The sequence below is a fragment of the Mustela erminea genome, chromosome 1 (genome assembly GCF_009829155.1).
Source record: "Mustela erminea isolate mMusErm1 chromosome 1, mMusErm1.Pri, whole genome shotgun sequence".
Lineage (NCBI taxonomy): Eukaryota > Metazoa > Chordata > Mammalia > Carnivora > Mustelidae > Mustela > Mustela erminea.
The window spans coordinates 100411643-100436038 of NC_045614.1; the positions used below are offsets into that span (position 1 = coordinate 100411643).

Sequence of the window (24396 nt, forward strand, 5' to 3'; positions counted from 1 at the left end):
ATTGACTACGTAGAAGTTCCTTCATAATCACAAAACATAAGAACTGTGTCTGGTTAACATGCTACCTGTAAAAATCTTGACAGCCTGGGTTTGACTTGAGACACATTTTCTACCCTGCTTGGTTAGCCATTCTCAGTGTCCATGTGGGAAGGATACGCATCTTCTGTTCTTTAAGTGTTTTGTTCCAACAATTTTACATCTTAATTCCACATATTTCTTGAGTTCATAGGTTTGCTTAATTGTTTATTGGTGTGGACCAGTTGTACAAGAAAATTGACATTAGATGGTGCGTGGGGCTCAGTCATTCTGAAGCACAATCAACTCTGTTATCTTCCTTTAAAATGGCCAAAACTGTGCTTTTACTCCAGCCGAACCCTGGGGTTTTGGGTAAAGTCATTGACTTTGATTAAACCATCAGGACCAATTCTGTTTGGGAAAAATATATATCTGGGGTTAGTTCGTTGAACAATCAGTTTTAAGAAAGACAGTATATTAACTCTCTCCTTCCAAATGAATTCTTTGTGGATCCTGCCCTCAATGCCTTTCTTTTTCTTTGACTTTGGCAGCCTGCTCCTCCTCCCCCACTCTTACCTTACTACCTAAAACCTGAGTGTGAGTCAGTCACCTGAAGGGCCTGCTAAGATGCAGACATCTGGGTCCTGCCCCTGAGTTTGTGACTGGGTATTTTCAGGTGGCAGCCTGAGAACTAGCATTTCCAATTCATCACTGGAATCACTGTCCTACACCGTACTTCCCTGGCCTTTCCCTTTCTCTTTTGGGTCTTTAGTTCTTTTTCTTCATCACATTTCTCTGTGCCCAGAGCAGTATAATATAGTAACCTTGCGGGCGCCTGGGTGGCTCAGTGGGTTAAGCCGCTGCCTTCGGCTCAGGTCATGATCTCAGGGTCCTGGGATCGAGTCCCGCATCGGGCTCTCTGCTCAGCAGGGAGCCTGCTTCCCTCTCTCTCTCTCTCTGCCTGCCTCTCCGACTACTTGTGATTTCTCTCTGTCAAATAAATAAATAAAATCTTTAAAAAAAAAATATATAGTAACCTTGCTATATCATGGCCGCTAGATTTGTTTTCCCCGTATTCTTTCCCCTCTGATGGGTAAAAGTTTACTTACATTTCCTGTTCAATGTAGTTCAGCATTCGGCTGACATGTGAGGCAGAGATCTCCCCGTCCACCTCAGCAATATACGTGTAGAGAAACTGGAAGGTGCTGAATGGGATCCGGGGAGGTCCACTGTCATGGTCAGATGATAACACCTCACACACTATCTTGAGAGTTTTGGCAATGGTCTATAAAGGCATAAGATAAAATGAGAAAGTCATTATTTCAAACTAAATTCCTAAGATTCAGTTTAAAGGTTTTATTTATTTATCTGAGAGGAAGAAAGAGAGTGTGTGCACCCACACGCAGGAGTGGTAGGGAGGGGTGGCAGAAGGAGAGGGAGAAAAGGACCCCCATCTGAGCAGGGAGCATAGGTGGGGCTCAATCCCAGGACCCCAAGATCATGACCTGAATGGAAGGCAGAAGCTTAACAGACTGAGCCACCCAGGCACCCCCCGCAAGATCAGTTTAGATAAAAGAAAACAAATAAAAATACTGCTCTCATAAAATGAAGTGAGAATAATGTAATATTCTGGAAAGCTTGAACTTTTTACACCCAAACATCAATGAATTCCATCTGGTTTCTTTCTTTTTTGCCTTTCCTTTCTTTGTTGGAGGGTTACTCTCAAGGAATTAAGTTTATGAACTGAATATTTTAAGATATTTATTATTTTCATCAAAATAACCTCACTAAAGGAGAATTTGATTTTACATTCTAAAAAATTAAAATTATTTCTTATTCTTATTGCTCTCTAATCTTACGTCTGAAGAGTTGAGGTAATTAGTCTAGCCCATATGCTCCTGTGGGACTTGGAGCAATGCTACAGTGGTGGGGGTGGGGGAGAAGGGTCAATCCCTGGGAAGACAGGAGTCCCAGATACAGGAAAAGTGACACTGAACATCAAAACCAGTTCTTCTAAAACATGTAGATCCATCTAATCAAAACACCTTGGTTGTTTTTTGTTTTACACCTTGTATTTTATATGACATGACATTCACCTCGTTGTTGCCGGGGAAGAACTAGGAGATGATGGATGCCCAAAGGTTTACAGTATAGGAGCAAACCAATGAAACTTCCAACATCAAAAGGTCATGTTCAGAATTAGCTTTTACTCACCTGTGTCTTTCCATAAACCTATTCTTTACATAAATTTCCCAAGTGAATGAGTTGGGAAATTACAGGGGTAAAGAAAAATGATTCAAAGAAAGGATTGTTTAGTTCTGAATTAGCAAACATAGGTCAGCGTGTCTACCAGGGCAGTTCACCAAAACAGATGATGTGTAGATTGTCCTTAAACACCTTCCAGGGACCAGTGAACAGTGATTCCTGAGTGATGAACTGGGTGTGCCTGGGAGAAGGAAAAGGCAGCTGCTGTTATCTCCCTAGAAGGCTGGCTCGCACTGCCCTTCCTCTGCAGCTGCTGCGGGCTGCTCCGTTCCCTTCCTTCCCCTGAATATAACGGATGTCTACAGGATGCCTCTTTAACTTGTGTGTGTTACCCAGGGGTGTACTCGGGGAGGTATCAGGAAGTATATGAGGGCACTGAATCAACTTGGTCATCTTCCTAGAGAGACAGTTTTACCTGATGACAAGTGATTTAAACATTGTTTGCATTAATTATTAACTTTAATTGATTTAATATTTACATTTTGTTTCTTTATTTTTTTTTTTTTTAAAGATTTTATTTATTTATTTGTCAGAGAGAGAGAGAGCGAGAGCGAGCACAGGCAGACAGAGTGGAAGGCAGAGTCAGAGGGAGAAGCAGGCTCCCTGCGGAGCAAGGAGCCCGATGTGGGACTCGATCCCAGGACGCTGGGATCATGACCTGAGCCGAAGGCAGCTGCTTAACCAACTGAGCCACCCAGGCGTCCCTTGTTTCTTTATGTTGATAAACATTGCTACCTTATGAACTGGAATCATCAGGGTACACGAATTTTAGAATGGTAAAACGCATGATGTCAAAGAGATTTGGGGTTTGCAGCAGGCCCCTTTCATTGACCCTCCCCTGCCCTTGGGAGCCCTGCCCTGGAAACTGCTGCGAAGCGCCATCTGTGGCAGTGTGCCACACGCTTCCAGGGAGGAGGGTGAGTGGCAGGCAGACCAGAGGCTGGGGAAGAGGCTGTCAGTGAGATGGTGGGGCATGTGCGGGAGGCGAGGTCAGCATGACGGGGGGTTTGGGTAGATTTGCAAGCTTATATGCAAAGAACTCCATCATCTCCACTCACAGCTCATCCTCTCTCCTTCCTTTTCTTCAAAAATTCCCCTCCTGCCTTTGTTCTGCTGTCCTCTTCCTGCAGGCTCATCCATGTTGGGGTGCTGTTAAGGACTGAATTGTGTTCACCCCAAATTCATATGCTGAAGCCCTAACCCCAGGACCTCAGAACGTGATTCTATTTGGAGATAGGGCCATTTTAGAGGTAATTAAGTTAAAATCAAGTCTGTGGAGTGGGCCTTAAACAAATAAGACTGCTGTCCTCATAAGAGGAGATTAGGACATAGACATGTCAGATACAGACATACGCAGAGGGACAGCTGTATAAAGCAGCAGGTAAGGGCGCCTGGGTGGCTCAGCCCATTAAGTGTCTGACTCTTGGTTTCTGCTCAGGTCATGATCTCAGGGTCTTGTGCTTAACCCCCCACATTGGGCTCAGAGCTCAGCAAGGAGTCTACTGAAGTTTTTCTCTTCCCCTCCCCCTCCCTCCACTCACTCATCCTCTCTCTTAAATAAATAAATGAATCAAGAAAAGAAAGAAAGAAAAAGAGAAAGAGAGAGAAACAGGAAGACAATGGCCATTTACAAACCAAGGACAATGGCCTCAGACACCTTAATCTCAGACTTCCAGCCTCTTGGACTGTGAGAAAATAAATTTCTAGTGTTTAAGCCACCCAGTCTGGGGTACTTTGTTCCATCGGCCCTACAAGCTAATACAGGTGCTTTTTACCCCAAATAGTATCTTGTTAATCAAACACAAGCCTTTAAGTTTTATTGTCCTCTTAACATTTTAAAATATTTCATATATGGATGAATGGATAAAGAATTCTCTGGACTAGAACTTAAATAAATCTAAAGTAAACAAGGACCTGCCTTTTGTTGCACAAGATTTTTTGATCAGATGGGGATCCGCTTGATAAAGGGAGCCTTAAAGCATCTTCTGAGAGTCACAAACCCAGAGGAGAAAGGCTCAGAAAGTGAATTATTTGCTAACAAAACACATCCTTCCTTCCAATGAACACAGTCTTCCTTTCCTACAATCAGTGTCCGTGGAACAGGAGGGAATAGAGGCTAGTCTAGAGGAAGGAGTGCTGATAGGGAAGAGAAATATAGGTCTGCATGCCACAGTCTTTTGAATCCTGGGTATAGATTGGGAGAGCTCAAGAAAGTCCCTGTCATTAGATGAAAGGAGGGAACTGGTTTTTCTACGTGGCACCAAGATCATGCCTGACTGGTGAATTGGCAAAGGAAGGAGAAATTCCTGCGCTTGCCTCTAAGGGTATATGTATATATATGGAGATTTTATTCATTTATTTGAGAGAGAGAGAGAGAGAGCATGTGCAGGGGGAGGGGCAAAGGGAGAGGGAGAAGCAGACTCCCTGCTGAGCAGGGCTCCATCCCAGGACCCTGAGATCACCACCCGAGCCAAAGGCAGATGCTTAAGTGACTGAGCCACACAGGCACCCTAAGGATATATGGTTTAACTAGACTGCAAAGTCTCTGCCAGATGTTGACACCCTCACACCTCCACATTTAAGTTCCCAGCAATAGTCCAATATGAAACAGATGGGTATAATGGGTCTGGTTCCTAGATTCACGAGGCACCCTTTATTTACAGACTAGCCCTTCAGGCTGACTTCACCTCAAGGTGTTCTGTGATGTTGGGGTGATGAGGGACAGTTAGATACTTGAAGACCTCACTGTTATCCAAAGTCAGACCTGAGGATATCTCAGTAGAAGTAGAGAAGGCAGACTAGAATCATAGTCTGTCAGAGATGAAGGAACTTTTGGAACATCTAATCCAATCTCCCTGTTTTGGAAGGGAGGTAGAAAGATACAATTCACCTCATGGTTTCCCCCTCCCCAGTGCGGGAGGGAGACATACCAAAGTAAACCTACAGCTGCACTGTGAGCTCAGCAGAGGGAAGAGTGGAATTTAATATTCTGTAGTCACTTTTGTTACCGCAAGGCATGTGGAGGGAGAGGACTCACACATCTCACAAGGTGGTGAGGGTCTGTGAAGTAGACCACCGGAGCCAGGGAGCCGATGAAGGCAACCTGAAAGGGTTCAGAGAGGTCCTCAGAACCCACCAGAATGATGACGAGCTAGGGATGGGGGGTGGGAGGGAGCACTGTGCTGTGAGAGAGAAGAGACCTAGGACGTAGGCCGCAAGCCCCTGAGACCACACGGACAGTGTTTATTCCCATGGATTTCCAAGGACCAAGACATGTAGGAAATCCTTTGCTTGGTGGTTGTGTGATCCTGGAGTTACCATTTCCCTGTTATACACTCTGCTGCCATCTTGAAGAGTGGAGTGGTGTGGAAAAAACCGAGAGACTGGGCATTTATGTCAAAGCTGTTTCTGGTACTGCATCGGACTAAAACTCCTGGATTGATTGAATCTACTTGCTTTCCTACTCAACCCTCTGTGGGTGGGGTAGATCAGGAAGCTCAGAATTAACTACAGATAAAATAAAGTACGTTCCCTCCTCCCTGCCCTAGATATCTCTGCATGTAGTGTGAGTATATTTGTGACCCTACGGGAATTTAATAAAATGTGTCTATTTTTAATTTGTCTTCCTGGACTTCCCCCAACCTTTGGGGCTATTTTCACAGAAGCGTGATAGTGCTGATAGGCAAAACTTCTGCACTGGCTGCAATTTTCCTTTCCTCTTTGGAAGAAAGCAATTTATTCATTATATCGTATTACTATACAGGACAATGAAGATAAAAAAACTATGAATGGCTTCACCTCTCCTTGCCTCTAAAGAAACAATTATAATGAAAGTTGCAGGGGAAGCCTATAGGAAAAGTTGAACTTGCTAATATTTCTCATAATTTTTGTCAAACAAAAATGTCAGATATGCATCCCACGTGTATTCAAGATGAAAGAAAAAGATGGTTGACTGATTCAGACTACCTTTATGTACCATTTGCTTTTGGCAGAGTCAATAATTTTCTCATTAACTTTCAAACTTGCACATATTCCAGGATTTTTAAAAAAACCCGTTTCTGATTCATTTTCATTTAAGTTATTATAAAGGTGTTTAATAAGAGTGAGTCCATATATAAGATGACGCCCAAAGCTTTTAAATAAGTGCATGAACTGGGTGCAATATCTTTTTCTTTAAAACAGAAACATTCCTTTTCCAATTGTAAATCAAGTCAAACTTAGAAAAGGCATGAATTTGTATGAGCATCCTACATCCATGATGATGTCGTAACGGTAAGTCTGGAAATAGCCTCATTTCTCCTTTCCTGATCTCTCAGCTCTGATTTTTGTATCCAATTATGCTTATCAAATAGTAGTTTTCTGTAAGCCTGCATCTCTTTTTCAAAGGCCCCGTTGGTGTATCTTCTAGGTGTCTGGAACCCAAGTAGAAGCGAATCTCTTGCAGCTGGCTATTTGTTATCTTTAGGAATATAAGTGGAGCGGTGACGGAAATAAATTCGAAGGCAATGATTGAAATTCATAAATAATCCAGAAGCCACATTCTAGTAAACTCAAACTCTCCCCAGGGTCTGATGACAGGTTTCCCCTCTCTCCTCCTCCCCCCTGCTTCTGGCTGAGGAGCAGAGGAATGACCTAATTCAGAGAGGAAGGGAAGTAGACAAGACAGGTATGCTTGTTCTCAGCCCAGAAGACGGACTGTGTGTGCAGAGGTACTACTCTTCCAGGCCCAGACAGAGCTTTTCCGGTAAGGAACAGAAAGCAGTAAAGCTCACTTACAACTCCAAGAGAACTGCAAGCAAGAGCTAAAAACTTCAGCCACTCGATCTCCTCTGTGAAACGGCCCACATTCATCACACTATTAAACAGGTCTGTTGGGAGACTCAGCACCTTCCACATCTGGGCCAGCTCATCTGCGTGGATAATCAGTCTTCCAGCAACCTGCAGGTCAGGGGACAGACGACGGACAGGGAGGGACAGGATGAGAGAATGCCCCCAAGAGATACTGCCCAGCAAGGCCCACATTTTCCCAGCACCCAGCAAGGGGTTTGATGGCGGGAGAGGAATGAAGGCAGGACTCTGGCCATCCTCTTTGTAAGGGTAGAGAAATATTCAGTGTAGTGTTAAGTGTGCTGAAGTATGATGCAATCATTTTAACTCTCAATGTAAAGATTATAGGGAAATAATACCTTTATTTTACATTTTACTTTTTTTCTGATACTTTTATCAGAAAAGTATTGTCTGCTGTTTTATCCCTAGGTTGTGCCTATAAGGGAGATAGGGCAGCCTGCAAATGAAACCCAGGAGCTGAGGACTTGTCTGAGACCGGTAATCAGTAGTGAAATTAGAATTAGATGTTAAGTCTCTTGCTTCTATGTTCTGTGGAGTTTTTTGCACTACACTTCACATGTAACCCTCGTGCTTTTCCAAGACTAATAAGGGGTCTGTGGTCTGGATGCCTAGTGTTGCTTGGTCCCAGTTATGTCAGATCTCTGATCTCCGCCATGTCTGTTGCATAAGGTGCTTGGTGGTTAAAAGGAGAAAGGGAACAAATGGCCAGTCGTTGGCCAACAGTGTGATAAGGCTACAGATGCCCTAGTGAAGCATACACCTTCCCTGGCCCTCTGATTCTAGTGAAATGCTAAGCCTCTGGGAGCAAGGTAGTTGGCTGTCAGTCCTCAAATACCCCAAACCTCTCCATCCTGGATTTTAAAGCAGAGTATGGTGGTGCTAAACCACATTTCCTGGGAACTGGCCAAACTACAACTTTCTCAAGTCAGACCTTCCTCATCCATTCATTGGAAAGCTCCCAGAATGATATGGCTTTGAGGAGAGTGAGGATTTTCCCTAAAAGCTAGGTTATGTCTGCATCTGGGATAGCTCGGAAACTAAATTATACCCCTCTCCAAACTGTGATTGCCATCATATTATGTTCTTGATCAGTAAGTGTGTCACAGTCAAGGGACTGTGGACCTGCACTTTTCTGGAGAGAAGGATTATTATTGAGTTGATTCCCTGGACATTCTGCCAGCTTCAGGGAAATCTGGGATGACCCCACTAATAACTCAGCTTGTAGCCTATTTCAATATCATTCCTATCCCTAAGAGAAGATTTGCTTTCAGTGAATGGTTTAGTGGATTTTATGATATTGATTGGCCAGCTGACTGCTGGGGGATGGTGGGCTTTTGTCTGTGCCCACCTGGCCTCAGAATTACCCCATCTTCCCCCTTGATGCTCTGGTACAGCCCTTACCCGAGAATGCAGGATCTTTAACAGCTCAGGTGTAAGCTCTGCCCAGTTAGACAAAGCCACTCGCTCAGACCGCTCTCTCACTGGAGGAATCTCTCCACGAGACATAGCCCCGAAATAACTACAAGAAAAAAAGTTAGGGGGTGGGGAGAAAATCCTACATTCCAGTGGCCTCTGGCTGCTTTGAAAACCCCCTCTCCTTTTTCTTGAGGGCAGGGGACGGAGGAAAGAACATTTGTTAGGGCCTCCTATATGCCAGACACTTTGTTTAGATCCTTTATGTACAGGAAAAGCCCGAATGTGTTACCTGCCATTCCAGGTATAAAGAACACTTAGTGAATAAAAAGATTTGTTTGTGTCTAAGGATGACAAATAATCGATAAAAATTTTGGTATGGAATTCCCTGAAGCATATAGAGTCTGGGATTTTTTTTTCCCCGGTCATCCCTCCTAAGTGTTTAATATACACATGTGTAGGTGTGCAACCACACATTACATACACACATATACATATATATAATAGGAGATACAGAGTATATACGTATTATACATTATATAGAAAAAATATATTATATATGACATATATACACATAATACATATGTAATACATCATATAACAGTAATTTGTGTTTCTTCTGTTTTATAGAACACATATATAATATATAATATGTACAAACATATGTACATGTACATACACATATACATAGATTATATATTATATACATTATATATGATATAGTATATATATAATAGGAGGGAGAAAAAGATCATTGTTATTTTAAATCCCCACTCTCTTTTAGGGAAGAAGATTCCTGGTACCTAGAGGAACGGTTTTTTTAATCATAAAATCTTTATTTCCAGTAACATGGCTATTGACATACTTAAAGTTGATTATTAGGTAGTGAGTAATATGTAATATGTAATAGGTAGTCTCGGTAGCGGGTAATCTAGGTAGTGGGTAATGTATAATCCTGGTAATATGTAATAGGCAATCTTGGAAAGAAGTTGGAAGAGCACTAGAGTGACTTGTATAAGAAAGGGGAGGAGAAGGAGGTGCTCTCGGGGTGAGCGAAGAAACGTTTCCAGCTGGAGATCGTAAGGCTTTAAGGGGCTTTAAGGGGCTTTAAGGGGAGAGAGAAAGAAGGTTGGCAGGGCACTCTGAGGGAGGCTCAGGTGAGAAGACAGGCCACGGAAGGGGTGAGACGATCTTATGTGCGGGTGTGTGAAGTAAAACTCTTCTCTATCTTTCCTCAAAAATTTTTAATAAAATCTGCCCACTCACTGACATTTTGTGGAGTGGACTCCGGGCACAACATGGAAAAAATACTGAGTCCGGTTTCAGGATTGATATTAGACAAAAGAGCTGGGGCGCCTGGGGCTCCGTTGGTTAAGCATCTGACTCTCTTGGATTTAGCTCAGGTCCTGATCTCATGGCTCTTAGGATGGAGCCTCATGTTGGGCTCCTCAGTTGGCAGGAGTCTGCTCGAATATCCTCTCCCTCTGTCCTTTCCCTTGTTCTATCTCTCTCAAATAAATCTTTTTTAAAAAGATAAAAAGGGCTGCCTGTAGCTGGGAATGGACATAGGAGTTGACACATGGGTCATCAATGCTATCTGGAAGGTCTGTCTTCATCAAAAGCCGTTATTAAGAATCCCAGGATCACGCACCTCTGCACCTCTCTGCTTTAGTTTTCATGAATAAATAGTCTCATTATTTTTCTCCAGATCCAGTAGTATAATAAGAGTAACAGAGGGAATTTTGTAGAAGCCCATACTAAGGTCAAGCCATACAATGATAGGGATGTACCACTACCTGTCTCTAGGTTCCAGAGCAATGTAGAGCTACAAGGAGCAAAATAAGACCTTCGAGGTACTGCCTTGGAGGTCAGCAGCAGGGAGGGCAGAAGAAATACTGTCTGGATGTTTACCATGTGTATGAGCAACTTCCACAGACAGACAGATCAGGGTTGGGATACGTGTGGGTTCAGGGTGACAACAGGAGTGGGCTCTGGTAATGTGGGCAGCATAAACAGGAGAGATAGAAATGCAGCACATCATGTGGCAGAAGTGACTGCCCAAATAGAGTGATACACTTAGCAGCAATGTCTTTGGACTATTTAACCAAGTTGGTGAAAGAATGTGGAAATGAGGCCGAAGTCAGGGATTTAGTACTCGGTGGGTTATTTAGCTTCATTTGCAATGAACAATTCCACGGTTATTCACATATATTACAAATCCGTGCAGTCACACATACCACAAGACATGTTTACATCCTGCAGATGTCTGGGAGGTGATTTCTTCTCAGACAGCACATATGCAGGGAAATTCTTGCTTGTGATGAATTAAGCACATATTTTGTCTTGGGAATACTTCGTGGAGTTTCTACAAAGTGCTACGGGCTTGTGAGTCTCATAAAATCATCTGATAAATGCTTTTAATGTATTAATAGATGGAGAATGCTCTGAGGTCATGCTTTCCTTTCTCATTGTAGCTAAACTACAAACTGATTCTTCGTGGATATCTAAAAAATTTATAGCACATGATACAAAAAGGGAGCAAGCAGGCTACAACAGTGGAATGTTTTCTCCCATAAATGTCAGGGACAATGGCAAGAAATGTCATTTTCCTTGTTATAAAGCAGTAGCATAATAAAATGGGGGGGGGGGTTAAACTTTTGTGTGGTATAAAACAAAGTCTGTCTGAGTATGCCAAAAGAAATTAGTCTTCTGATGCCAAAACACAATCTTGGAGATAATTTATAAAATTTAGAATGGAAAATTGAAGTGTTCATTACTAGCAAAGCAACCCCATTATGTCCCTTATTTACGAGCACCACTGGCTTATTTTCCCTCCATCTGTAAAAGCTTCATCCTGACTCAGCCCAGCACCAGGAGTGCCCTGGCTGTGACTGTGAGGCTGATCTTGGATAACATTGTGTGCTTTCTCAAGGTGTCCACACCTTCCTCCCACCTGCTCAATACATCTAATGCTGAGAACATTCTCCCTTCTTCCGCCCCCCCCCCCCCCACCAGCTAGGCTCAACAGCATCTCTGACTCCCCTTCTCCCGCTGAAACGCTACAAAGGAGATCATCATTAAGCAGTAAAACTAGCTGAAAATGATCCAGGAGGTATGGTTAGTTCTCGACCCCTACCTCAAGTCCCTGATCCCCAGTGTCAAGCGGGCATGTGTCCCTAAGAAGCCATTTCATAAATGAGAGGCTTTCCGTGCAAAGCTGTTTGAATACGGGCCAACAGCTAGCTCTCGCTGTGCAAGCTCTTTCCACGGAACAGCCTCTGGAGGTCGCCCCTGCAAGGGGGCACCTGAGTTTGAGGCGCAGTGTTTTCAGCCTGGCCCCTTTTCCTGCCCTCGGCACTCAGGGCTGCCTTCTCTCTCCAGAGTGCAATGTGCAGTGCGTGGACATGTACATTTTGAAGGAACGGACGAGTTCAAACAAACACAAAATAGAATTTTCCCAAAGACAAGCCACAGAATGTCTCTGGTTGAGGCAAGAATGAGCTTGATCGGCAGTGGAAGAAGCGAGGTGGGTGGGTGGGGGTGGGGGTGTCCTCAACAAGGCGCAAGCGCAGAGGTGAACCAGCTGGGACCGAGCGCGCACTGCCCAGCCGGCGGCCTCAGCGCCCGGCTCCCCGAGGCGCGCTGCTGCTCTCTAGTGGTGAGACCCGAGAGCGGGCCCTACTTCGGACCACGGAAGGCAGGCGGGGCAGCCCCGCCTGCCTTCCTACCCTCCCTACCTACATCCCTCTCCCCTCCCTACCCTACATCCCTCTCCCATCCTCCCCCCCACCTCCGCGCCTGTTTCCCCTGGGACTGGGGAGGGGGGCGCAGGGACCGCACCAGGTGCGTGTGCGGCCGGGTTGTGGGACTCTAACTCCTGCTGATCGCCCCAGGAACCTCGGCCGATTGCTCTGGGGTCCTATTGCTCAGTCTGGGTCGCTTAAGGGAGGGCGACCCACCCTCACCCAGCGTGATGTATTTATCGGTGGATTTTAAAGCACCAGAGCAATTCGAGAGCTGAACATCACAAGATGATGCTAATCGATGCTGACTCCCAGGCTGCAGCCATGACAACCTCCTCAGTTTTCCCGAGGACCTCCCCTCCTCCACGCCCCGCCTCCATCCGCAAGGGGCACCCGGGGCTGAGGTGAGAACGAGTACGTACTCCGCAGCCCACTGGATGAGATCCTGCGGCTGGGTCCGAATGGCGGCTTTGGTGAATTGCTTCAGCAATTCCGGCAGCTCCGGGGGGATGCATATTTGCTTATCTGTCTGAGGCATTGCTTGGTCGACCTGACGGCAGGGGAAAGATAAATAAATTTGGAATCTTTGAATCATATAATGAGAGGGATCCTGGGCAGGATACCACCCTGCCTCTGTTTGATACTCTCCATACTGGGGAGAGTTCAGTCCCTCATAAGGTGTATGCATTCTGTTGTTACACAACTCCGAAGTTAGAGAATGGGTTACTAATCGTTGCTTTTCGTTCTTGTAAATAATTATGTCCTTTACATAAAAACCACACAATACTTCTTCATTTAAAAAGTAGACATCAGGGGCGCCTGGGTGACTCAGTGGGTTAAGGCCTTTGCCTTCAACTCAGGTCATGATCCCAGATCCCTGGGATCAAGCCCCGCATCGGGCTCTCTGCTCAGCAAGGAGCCTGATTCCCGCACCCACCCTGCCTGCCTCTCTGCCTACTCGTGATCTCTGTCAAATAAATAAGTAAAACTTAAAAAAAAAAAGAAAAGGAGACATCAGCAAGAGGTAAACAAAAATATCTCTTAGTGATGTCACCCCCAAATATTGAATATCTCCTTCCAGAATTTTTTCAGTGTAAATATATGAGTTTGTATAAATAAAAACAGGGTTATTAACATCTTCCATTACACACACACACACACACACACACACACACACAACTGTTATGGCAGAATAAATTGTAGCAAAATTTACTCTGTGAATCCTTTATTATTTGATATTAGGTTATTTCCAAATAAAAATAATCACTAAACAGCCATTTGGTGAATAACTCTCCTTACACCTGCATGTATTTATCTTTTTAATTGTAAAAGAGGAAACTTGTACATTTCATTCAAAAGGTTCCAAGACAAATTGAAGAAAAAAACATAAAAATCCATAGATAATATGCGAACAGCAAAATAAAAGATTTTGCCTGCTGTTTGTAGAGAAAAAGACTAGATAATCCAAAAAGCCCCCATCTTCACACCTACATGTTAGACAAAACCCAGCAAACACACCTTTTAGATTAGATTGTCTTGCTGAACTTGAAAAAAAGTGAGAGAAATCCTTAAGTTCCAAACAAAGTGAGTAAAGTAGAAAGGAGACTGGTAAGCAAATGCAGAAAGTAAGGGGCAAATGTAGATGCCAGGAAGACGAACCTTTCATACAAATGATTAGACAAGTTGAAAACAGACCCGGTAGTAGGCCCACAAAAGTGAACAAATGAACTGCTGGACTGAGATCCTAGAGGATAACACACCCTCAGTGTAAGCAGTAAAAATATGTGCCTACAGGCAGGGGGAAACAACCTAGAAATGTGTCTTCATTACTGCTTCTTGTTGGGGGCAACATAGTTTCCCACAAGTCTGTTTGCCACGAACTAAGTCTAAGTTTTAGATTTATACCACTGACCTTGTTGGGAAATCCCAAGAGAAGAAACTAAAGTGGCCTCAGGTTGGTGGTAAAGTGGCCCCAGCCTGGTGGTACTCCATTCTCACTTACTGAATGTTCTTTTGTTTGAAGGAAGAAGAGTTCAAAGATGTTGATTGATTTCAAACTTTGTAAAAAGTCAAGAATGCATAGTAAATTTCAAGAATAATTACTGCAGAAATTATATAACCACCAAACTAGAAGAAAGGAGAAAAAGAATTAACAAGAACAAGACAATTTGATCAACCCACACGAAGGCAAGAGAAGAGTGGGGAGAACATAGAAAAAGTGGATGAACAGCATGATAGAAAGTAATCCGTGTATATCAAGTAATCATAATAAAAAGCAAGTATGGCCATCAAAATGCAGAAACTATCAGACCAGATTTATAAAAAATCCAACTATGGGCACATCTGAAAAGACCTAACGACACAGAAAGACTGAAGGTGAAAGGATATATGAATAAATAGGCAAATAAAACCAAAAGAAAATGAATGCAGACATGTTAATACCAGAAAAGAAACTTCAAGGCAAAATGCACTATTAGGAGTAAGGAGGGTCAGCACGTAATGATAAAAGCTTCAATTCATTGAGAAGACAACAGAGTTCTCATTGAGTAGACCACAGACACCACCATGGGTGAATCTAGCAATGCTGGATGGAAAGGAAAAAATACCATTTAGGATTACATGTATATGCTATTTATTTATTTAGAGAGCAAGTGGGGGGAGGGGCAGAGGGAGAGGAAGATAGAGAATCTCAAGAAGACTCTGTTCTAAGCACAGATCTTGATGCAGGGCTCGATCCCATGACCTTGAGATCATAACCTGAGCCAAAATCAAGAGTCAGACACTTAACTGACAGAGCCACCCAGGTTCTCCCATGCATTTTATTTTCTATGTATGAAGTATTTCATAATTTAAAAGTAACCATTAAGAATGTATTGTTCTGGTAACTTACCAATCCTTTTTTGCTCCTATTGTCTAGAAATGTGTATATATATATGTGTATATATATATATATATATATATATAGTCATTAAATATACAAAATTTACCACTGTAACCACTTTTAAGTATATGGTTCAGAGGCATTAAATGCATTCTTCTTGTTGTGCGCCCATCACCACCATCCATCTCTAGACATTTTCATGGTTCCAAACTGAAACTCTGTACCCATTCAACAATACGTTTCCATTTCCCCACTCCCCTGAGCTCCTGGCATTCTGCTTTCTGTATTTATGAATTTAACTACTCTAGGTATTTCATGTAAGTAGATTCATACAGTATTTCCTCTTTTGTATCTGGCTTATTTCACTTAATATAATGACCTTAAGTTTCATCCATGTTGTAAGAGTGTGTCTGATTTTCCCTTTTTAAAGCTGAATAATATTCCATTGGATATATATACCACAGTCATCTGTTGTTGAGCATTTGGGTTTTGTTTTGTTGGTGTTTGTTTGTTTTTTTTGTGTGGTTTTTTTTTTTTTTTTTTTTTTTTTTGGTCTCTTGGCTACTGTGAATAATGCTGCTACGAACTGGGTATACAAATATCTTTTCAAGCACCTGCTTTCAATTCTTTTGGACATATACCCAGAAGTGGGATTGCTGGATCAGATGGTAATTCTATTTTTGATTTTTTGAGGCAGTGCCATACTGTTCCCTCAAAGAGGCTGCATTTTAGACTATTCGTAGATATTTAGAACTTGTAGTTGTACAATTGTTTTATTTCTATTCTAAAGATTAAAATGGCCTTATATAAGTGAGAAGATGGCCCAACCCTAATTAACTAGACTTCCAGGATGACAATAACAATGATAACCCTTGGTCAGTATAGAGCAAATTTAAGCAAAGCCTTTACCCGATGCCTCTTCTAAGAACATTCCATGATCTCTCTCCATTTTTGGCCAAACAATCTATTTTTCTCCATGATTAGTCCTTCTTCAACCTCTTGCAGTTCTTTCTGCTCTCCTGCCCCACCGTTTGCCCCTTATAAGCCATCGGTTATATCTATTAACTTTTGTACCAGATGCTATGTTAAGTATTCTACATATATTTTCTCACTTAATTCTCAAAATATCCCTAAGAGGTACATTTACCACAATTTTAGAGATGATGAAACTGAGAGAGAGAATAAAACTTTTGAAATGACATGTAGCCCATAAGTGACAGAGGCAGGATTTGAACACACACAGTCTGATGCGGGAGGCATGCCATTAAACATGACTGTCCCTTCCTTCTTGAGGCTTTCTCTTCCTTTGACGGCAGATACCATTCTTGCTTTTCTATTTTTCTTCGCATGTCTCCTGTCACCGTAACTTTTTCCCTCTTTTCTTTTGTTAAGCATGAGTTTGCAATCTTCCCAAAGCTCAGTCTTCAGCATTCTGAGTTTATGTCTTTCTGTCACTCTTTTTGAAGAGCTCACATCCCTTCATGGCTTCCTCCACCACAAGATGGTGGTGATTATACTTGTTGTCCATCCTGACCTTTCTCCTGTGCTTTTGTTGTTCACTTCTTACTGCTGCCGGGATACATCTCCACCAAAATTTATTCTCCATCTCCCAACTAAGTCCCTTTCCCAACTTTGTGTCTGAAAATCATGCCACTATTTTCTCAGTCATTTGGCCTCAAAGCCTGGGCCATCCATTCTCTTCAATGTGTTGAATCTCATGAAATCCCATGGATAAATATTTCCTCTGAAATGTGTCTTCCATTCATCCCTTCCTCTCTATGTCTACTTTTTTTTCTCCTGGTCCAGCCCCTCACTACCTACTGTGCAGGCTCCTAACTGGTATCCCTGTCTCAGGTCATTCCCTGGTCTATTCTGAGTGTGTCCAGATCAGTCTTCTATGCTGCCGTTAATAGATCCGAGAGCCCTGTTCACAAAATGGCAATCATATCCATCCTGACTTTCAAGGTTCTCTATACTTTACACACAATTTTAAATTAGAAATTTTCTGCTAGTATTTACCAATACAAATTTCCAATGTGTAGTCTACTCTGGCATCCTTCCAATCCTTCCAGATTTTGTATCTGAAGGTTGCTCATCCATTGTTAACAGAACTCTGTCTTGCATTTCTAGTTCCCTCAGGATGTTGCTAATTCTGGCTGGTTTACTTGGAAGTGCTCTCTTTTTTTCTCATCTATTCAAACTCCACACACCCCTAAGGTTCATCTTGAGTTCTACTACGTCATAGGTCTTCCTAGAAAACTCGGGAATCATCAGATATTATGTGTAATACACATTTTGCCATTTCATCCCATTCTGCCTTTTACAGATCTCTACAGCTGAGCTTTCCACAAGTGGCCACAGCAGAATGGGTTACAGGTGTCTCCAGGAGAGATGGATGGTTGTAAACTTTTTATAGTGATACAAAATTTACAACCATTTTACGACGATTCACTGATTTATAACAGTTGAAATTATATTCGGAAACAGTTGGGCTCAGTCAGTAAACTTCCAGATTTCAGTAATTATTGTTTTTGTGCTTAAGGTTTTATGCATAACACCTGCCAGAGGAGATGCTCGTATAGGGTTTCCCCCTTTATCCATCATGTTAGAACCATCTCCGTGAGTCTGCTTAATATCGCTTAATTGTAATGTGTTTATTATCAGTGATAATCATTTGTGCATACATTTCAAATGTGTAGTACTTTCATTTAATTTGCTCTTATTTTGTATATTTTTCTCCCAACAAAGAAGACATATGTGCTTCATCATTATCATCACCACTTGCTCATTGTTTGAAATTGTGACTTGATTTATATAGTTATTTATTCTTGGCCTTTGATGTAAAATATTCAAAATTTGATTTTTTTTTAAGATTTTTTAAATTTATTTGACAGAGAGAGAGATCACAAGCAGGCAGAGAGGCAGGGGGAAGCATGCTCCCCGCTAAGCAGAGAGCCCAATGCGGGGCTCAATCCCAGGACCCCGAGACCATGAGCCGAGCCGAAGGCAGAGGCTCAACCCACTGAGCCACCCAGGTGCCCCCAAAATCTGATTCTTAATGAAATTTTGTAATGACATTACTTGTTTGTAGAAATAAAAAAAAGTTTCTAAGAACAAATAATAGAAAATAATTTAATTGGTTTAGAAAAGGGATTTGGAGCTCTTCAATATTGCTTGAAAAATATTTTCCAAAATATTAATTCTACTTCATTATATGTAATTGCTTATATTCTTAGAAATCTAGCACTTTGGGGTGCCTGGGTTACTCAGTTGGTTAAGTGTCTGCCTTCTGCTCAGGTCCTGATCTCGGGGTCCTGGGATTGAGCCCCGTGTTGCCCCATGTGGGGCTCCCACTCAGCCAGGAGCCTGCTTCTCCCTCTCCATCTGCCCTTCCCCCTCCTTTTGGCTCACCCTCTCTCTCTGTCCCTCAAATAAAAAAAATATTTAAAAAAATCTAGCATTGATTATTAAATCATATTTTCAAAATTCCAACATCTATCAAATGCTTAATTTTTCAAAAATTGTAATTTATTTTAAAATCTTCATAAGGAAATGGACAACCTTATCTTCTTTGCAAATTGATTTATTATGGCCAAAAAGGCCCATAGTTGCCTTAATACTTCCAATATATTATTTATTTTCCTACCATAAAGTATAATTTAAGATTGAGTAGTAATCATTTTTATTAATATCTATTATTTTTAGGATTTTTCAGATTTAGATTTGTTTGCTCTGAAAATTTTTCCTTTGTCTGCCTAAATATCTTATTTTCATGGAAAAGTTATCAAATGAAGAAACTGGTGCCAGGAAAAGTATGCCAGGGCCTCAACAGAAAATGTCTATGTTACACAGATAGTTTCTTAAGAGGATAATTCTTTAAGTTTCTGGTCTCTGGACCCTTTAAAAGTTATTGAGGACCCCCAGGAGCTTTTGTTAATATGGGCTTTATCGATCAATATTTATCATTTTAGAAATTAAAGTAAAAATTTTTAAATATTAATTTTAAAATAAAAATAAATCCCTTACATAATAAGCAACATTTCGATGTAAAATAACTATAGTTTCCAGAAAGAAAAAATCCCTTAGTGAGAAAAGTGGCATTGTTTTACATTTTTTGCAAATCTCTTAATGTCTGGCTTAATAGAAGACAGTCAGATTCTCATATCTGCTTTGCATTTAATCTGTTATGATATCACACATCATGTAGCTTCTGGAAAATTCCACCAAATACTCTTTTTTTTTTTTTAAAGATTTTATTTATTTATTTGACAGACAGAGATCACAAGTAGGCAGAGAGGCAGGCAGAGAGAGAGGAAGGGAAGCAGGCTCCCCGCTGAGCAGGGAGCCCGACTCGGGGCTCAATCCCAGGACCCTCGGATCATGACCTGAGCCGAAGGCAGAGGCTTAGCCCACTGAGCCACCCAGGTGCCCCCTCCACCGTATACTCTTAAGGAAAAGACCGAAGAAGGCATATCATGTCTTAGTATTATTACAAAAGCAGTTTTAACTTCATGCACTCCTACTTCCTAAAGTCTCAAGGCTCCTCTGAAGTCCCTCAAATCACACTTCGAAAACCACTGTTTTAGGAAACCATTTACAACAGTAGTTTACATCCGACTGGATTGAAGAAGCTAATTAAAAGGTCTCATAATTAGGAACTAAAGCCAACATATCTCCCACAATTATGGGCTAACTCATTTTACCAACCTGCCAGGAAAGTGACCACACATTTGGGACTAAATAAAGCCAAGGAAATATATAAAGGTTACTCTGGAATAATACTATTAGAAGATGCATCAATGACATTCTGTACAAGACAAATTAATCACAGCATTTCTTTGCAGAATGGTGAACCTGCAGAGGTTAAGTCACTGTGCTCAGTTAATGGCACTAGTTAGAACCCCTGGGGAGGAATGCTTGGAAGAATATGGACTGTGTTGCCAAAAAGTACCAAAACAAACCACTCAGGGTAATATATGTGGAGTAGTAACTAAGCACTTTAACACAAATCAGATGTTCTAGATTATGCAAGCCCAGCAGTTCCTGCACTGGTGGGAAAACTGTGACGACAGGAAGGCAGGAAGGCTTTCCCTCGGATCTGCTCTCCATGTTCTCAATGCCTGAGATGCAAGTGAAGACATTGTTTTGTCCACAATAAGCTCTTGTCTGGAGTTCCCTGTGAATGTGAATTCCACCTTAAAGGATGTTACTAATAAAATCCAAGCCATCCTGGTTCTGTTTCCAGCTTTATGTGAAGAGACTGTTTGCTGTTTCCTACCAACGTACCTATCAAAGGAAAAGCTCTTTCTCTGGAGATTAGGAGCTAAAAGAAAATTTGAAAAAAAAATGTCAATGATCTTTATTGCGGAGTTGTCGAGGAGAGTATTGTCTTCAGAAAATTGGCTTAGTTGAAATTTTTGAACACCAGAATGAATTTAATCAAAATCTCAGGAAGTGTGTGAAAATAAGTATACCAACAATGCTCATGGGTTGAAAGGAAATGTGAGATGACATGCAGTTCAGTGGGGAGTTTAACTGGTACTCTAGCTTCAGTCCTAAAGAAGACTAGCAGCAAAACATCTGTTAAGTGTCACATTATTTGGAAATACATGATATGAAACACTTCAAGCACGTTAGAAATCTATTCATGTAATCACGAGAGTTTCAATGAAAGAAAGAAGGAACTGAATGATCCAGATTCTGGTTAATAGTGAGAAAGGAGTTTCTATCAACTGGAGAAAAATCAGTAAATACCCTTCTACTACTTGCCAAGATGCATCTGTGAGGCAAACTTTTCCACTGATGGTAGCTATAAGAATTTGAAGAGAACATCATTACAAGATTGTTGTTGGGAACCTCAACACAAAACTTGGTATAAAAGCAAACTCGTGATAAGACAGCAAGCTTGACTTCTCTTTAAAAAGCTTTAAAATGTTTATTTGGGAGTTTCATTCAAATTAAACAGTTATATCTTTACTGTTACTCTGTATTCTACTTTTATAATTATGTAATAAACCTATGTTGAATTTTTGTATAAGCTCCATATAAATCTCCCAGTATGCTGCAGTTTGCTCCAGTGTGCATTACGTATATTCCTTTGTGTGCTAGGACATGAAAAAGGCTGAGGAAGCTCAAGTGCTTCTGTTGGAAAAGCTTTTAAGTTTTCTTCCAGTGTTGAAGTTGTAGTGTTTCAAAGATGAAATTTCAAAGATGAATTTCAAGGAAATCCTGCTGGTTATTGAGATCAATTTCTAGTAAAAGCTGAGATTTATATATTAAAAAATATTTATTAGAAAGTAAACTATAAAAATACTGCTTGTTAAAGGAAACATTAGCTTCTAGCTTAAATTGCTCACCTAGAGTATTAGAAGCCAGCAAGAAAGTTTGAGACAAATTAGCAAAGGGAATAAACTTCTTTCGATTGCAGGGAAAGAGAATTCACAGAATATCCTACAGACCAAAGACAGCTGGTACTTTCTAAAGAAAAGAGGAGCCAAGAGAAAGAAGCAGGAACATCTGACTAATGACTAGCAGAAACTCCTTTACTAAGGAAGCATTTGGAGGCAGTGGAACTTTGCACTAATTTATTAATAGGAGCTGGGATCCCCTCTTGAGAATTGAAACTGCTTGCTGGGTTGTTAAGGGGGGATGGTCTTTAAGATTTCTGACACCTATAAAACACCAAAGCATGAGCAAATTTTAAGATGGTCATATGATTCTAAGATTGAGATCTGCTGATTGAATCTGAAAGAACAGAAAATTTCTAATCTATTACAAATGTATTTTTATTTTATAAAATGGTAACAGCATAGCAATCTTTACAATATCATTCAGTGCAGCACAGTCCAACAACGCTTCACCTCTACTCTCAAACTCCTTCACTCCTGCTTCTGCCTGGCTTGATCTTCACATTCCCCAACAACGTGATTCTATTTCTTAATTAATTTTCAGTGAATGACTTTCCGCCCAAGGCTGCATCCCACCCAACTATTATCCTCACTTGGAGAACGTGCAGCCATTCCCAACCTGAGTGAGACCAAGGAAGTCAGAATGAATCCACACTGCCATCCTTTTGGTATGCCCAGTGTTTTTTAAATTATATGTTAGATGTCTAAAAACTAAAGTGTGTTTGGGGTGCCAAAATTTTCTAATCTGTCATGCTACTGCTGTTTGACTACCAAAAGCCTTGCAGGTTTTTCCCTTTTACCCAGTATAGTTGCTCTGCAAGGGTCAAGCACAATCCTCAGTCCACAGGCAGGGTTGGCAAATGGCCCCAGGGGAAAAAAATGGCTCGTGATCCTCTGCTTACCTTGGAGGGGCTCCACACCCTCCTGGAATTTTAATCCATCTAGTCCTCATTGCTTCTAAAGCTCTCCACTTTATCTACAATGTTTTTAAAAATGTATTTTCTAGGGGCATGTGGGGCTCAGTCGTGAAAGCTGTCTTTGGCTCAGATCAAGATCCTAGGGTCCTGGGCGGGGAACCCCTGAGTGGGGAGTATAAATATATACATATACATATACACATATATACTAGAGTTTTAAAAGTTGTTGTATTTGAACTCTAGAGCTACTGCACCCTACTATCTTCTAGCTGGAGATAAGGCCCATTTTCATGGCTTCAACCAGAGTTCCATTCTGATGCCTCCCAAATTTCCCAAGGTAGGCTCCCAACTACACAGCAATGTATTCACCAGCTACCTACTATAGGGTTCTCCTCTCCCATAAAAGTGCCCCAAACAGACTTTCACTCTCTCAATTGCCTTATCTGATGTATCATGGCCATTTTTGATCCATCTTTCTCTTTCATTCCTCAGTTCAGTCCTTGATGAGCTTTTTTTTAAAAATATTTTTTTAAAGGTTTTATTTATTTATTTATTTGACACAGAAAGAGAGATCACAAGTAGGCAGAGGCGCAGACGTGGCAGGGGAGGGGAGCAGCCTCCCTGCTGAGCAGAGAGCCCAGTGTGGGACTCGATCCCAGGACCCTGAGACCGTGACCTGAGCCTAAGGCAGAGGCTTAACCCACTGAGCCACCCAGGTGCCTCTTGATGAGCTTTTTTAAAGAAAACTGCCTGTTAGGAAAAGAAAAAGGAACACCTTTTTAAAAAGGAAGGGGTTTGGGGCGCCTGCGTGGCTCAGACAGTTAAACGTCTGTCTTCGGCTCAGGTCATGATCCCAGCGTCCCAGGATCCAGCCCTGGGTTGGGCTCCCTGCTCAGCAGGGAGCCTGCTTCTCCCTCTCCCCACTGTTGCTGCTCTCTCTCACTACCTCTCTCTCTCTCATTCTGTCAAATAAATAAATAATCTTTAAAATAAATAAAGGAAGAGTTTGACTTACATTGTTTACAAACAAGAGAACTCATGTACAGAGAAGTGGAGTGACTGGCATAGGGTAACAGTTTATGTCGGAGCAGATGCAAGAATCTGGGTCTACATACACCATTGCTCTCTCCATGGTACGTCTTACTGCCTCCTTCTCCCTAAATAATAATAATGCACTGACACATGGATTTTCTCTAGGACAACCCTCGTCTCCAATATTATGTCCTGCTGTCTCCCTAAATCCTGGTTATTCCCCTTTGCGTCATGAAAAGTATATTTTTAGCACATTGAAGCAGAACAAAAATTATTTGCCAGAGTATGTCCTAATGTTTTGTCCTGAAAATATGGTAATTAGTCCAACTATGTTCCATACAGTTGCAAAGAATGGAAGGATGGACAGAATAAGAAAGGCCTATGAGCAGTCATTCATTGTTCGTTCACTATCTCATTTAATCTTCACAACACCTATGGGTGGGAAGGTTCTAATAGTATAATAATTTTCCCAATGCGAGGAAACTGAGGCTTACTTTTCCCAGGTAACATGTCCTCACCACTCATATTATCACATCACTCTCAAACACCTTTAGAGGATCTTCATTTCTTTTCTCATCAAAATGATGTCCTGTCTGACTTCCAAGTTCGCCACAATTCATCTTATTCATATTAGCTTTGCCTCTCCAACTTTATTTCACGGAAATCTGGATCATTTTCTATTCTGCGCTTAATCCATGGTCAAGCCAACCTAGCACTAGATGCCAACAGCAATATTGCTAAGAGCTGTCCTCCCTGACCTTGTCCTTTTTTGTTGAGCAGGGGTTTTTGGCTTTGTTAGCAGCAAATTTATCAAAATTGCTTATATATCATGCTAATACCACTCTTGGAAATTATATGAGTTCCACATATTTATT

The 24396-nt window shown here is 41.6% G+C and overlaps 1 protein-coding gene across 4 annotated transcripts in view; it reads right to left on the reverse strand.

Annotated features, from left to right (window-relative positions):
- Positions 1-234: 234 nt before the first annotated feature.
- Positions 235-24396, reverse strand: part of ROPN1 (rhophilin associated tail protein 1) — a 28291-nt gene continuing 4129 nt past the window's right edge. For 3 of the 4 annotated variants that reach the window (XM_032335415.1, XM_032335425.1, XM_032335433.1), the window contains 5 exons: positions 12707-12834; positions 8530-8647; positions 7057-7218; positions 1125-1300; positions 235-426 (listed from right to left, as the gene is read on the reverse strand). In XM_032335415.1, coding sequence (XP_032191306.1) covers positions 360-426; positions 1125-1300; positions 7057-7218; positions 8530-8647; positions 12707-12822 — 639 coding nt within the window. In that variant the 5' untranslated portion in view covers positions 12823-12834 and the 3' untranslated portion in view covers positions 235-359. Of the gene's footprint in view, positions 427-1120; positions 1301-7056; positions 7219-8529; positions 8648-12706; positions 12835-24396 lie in introns of all 4 variants that reach the window. The other variant, XM_032335442.1, reaches the window with a different exon arrangement.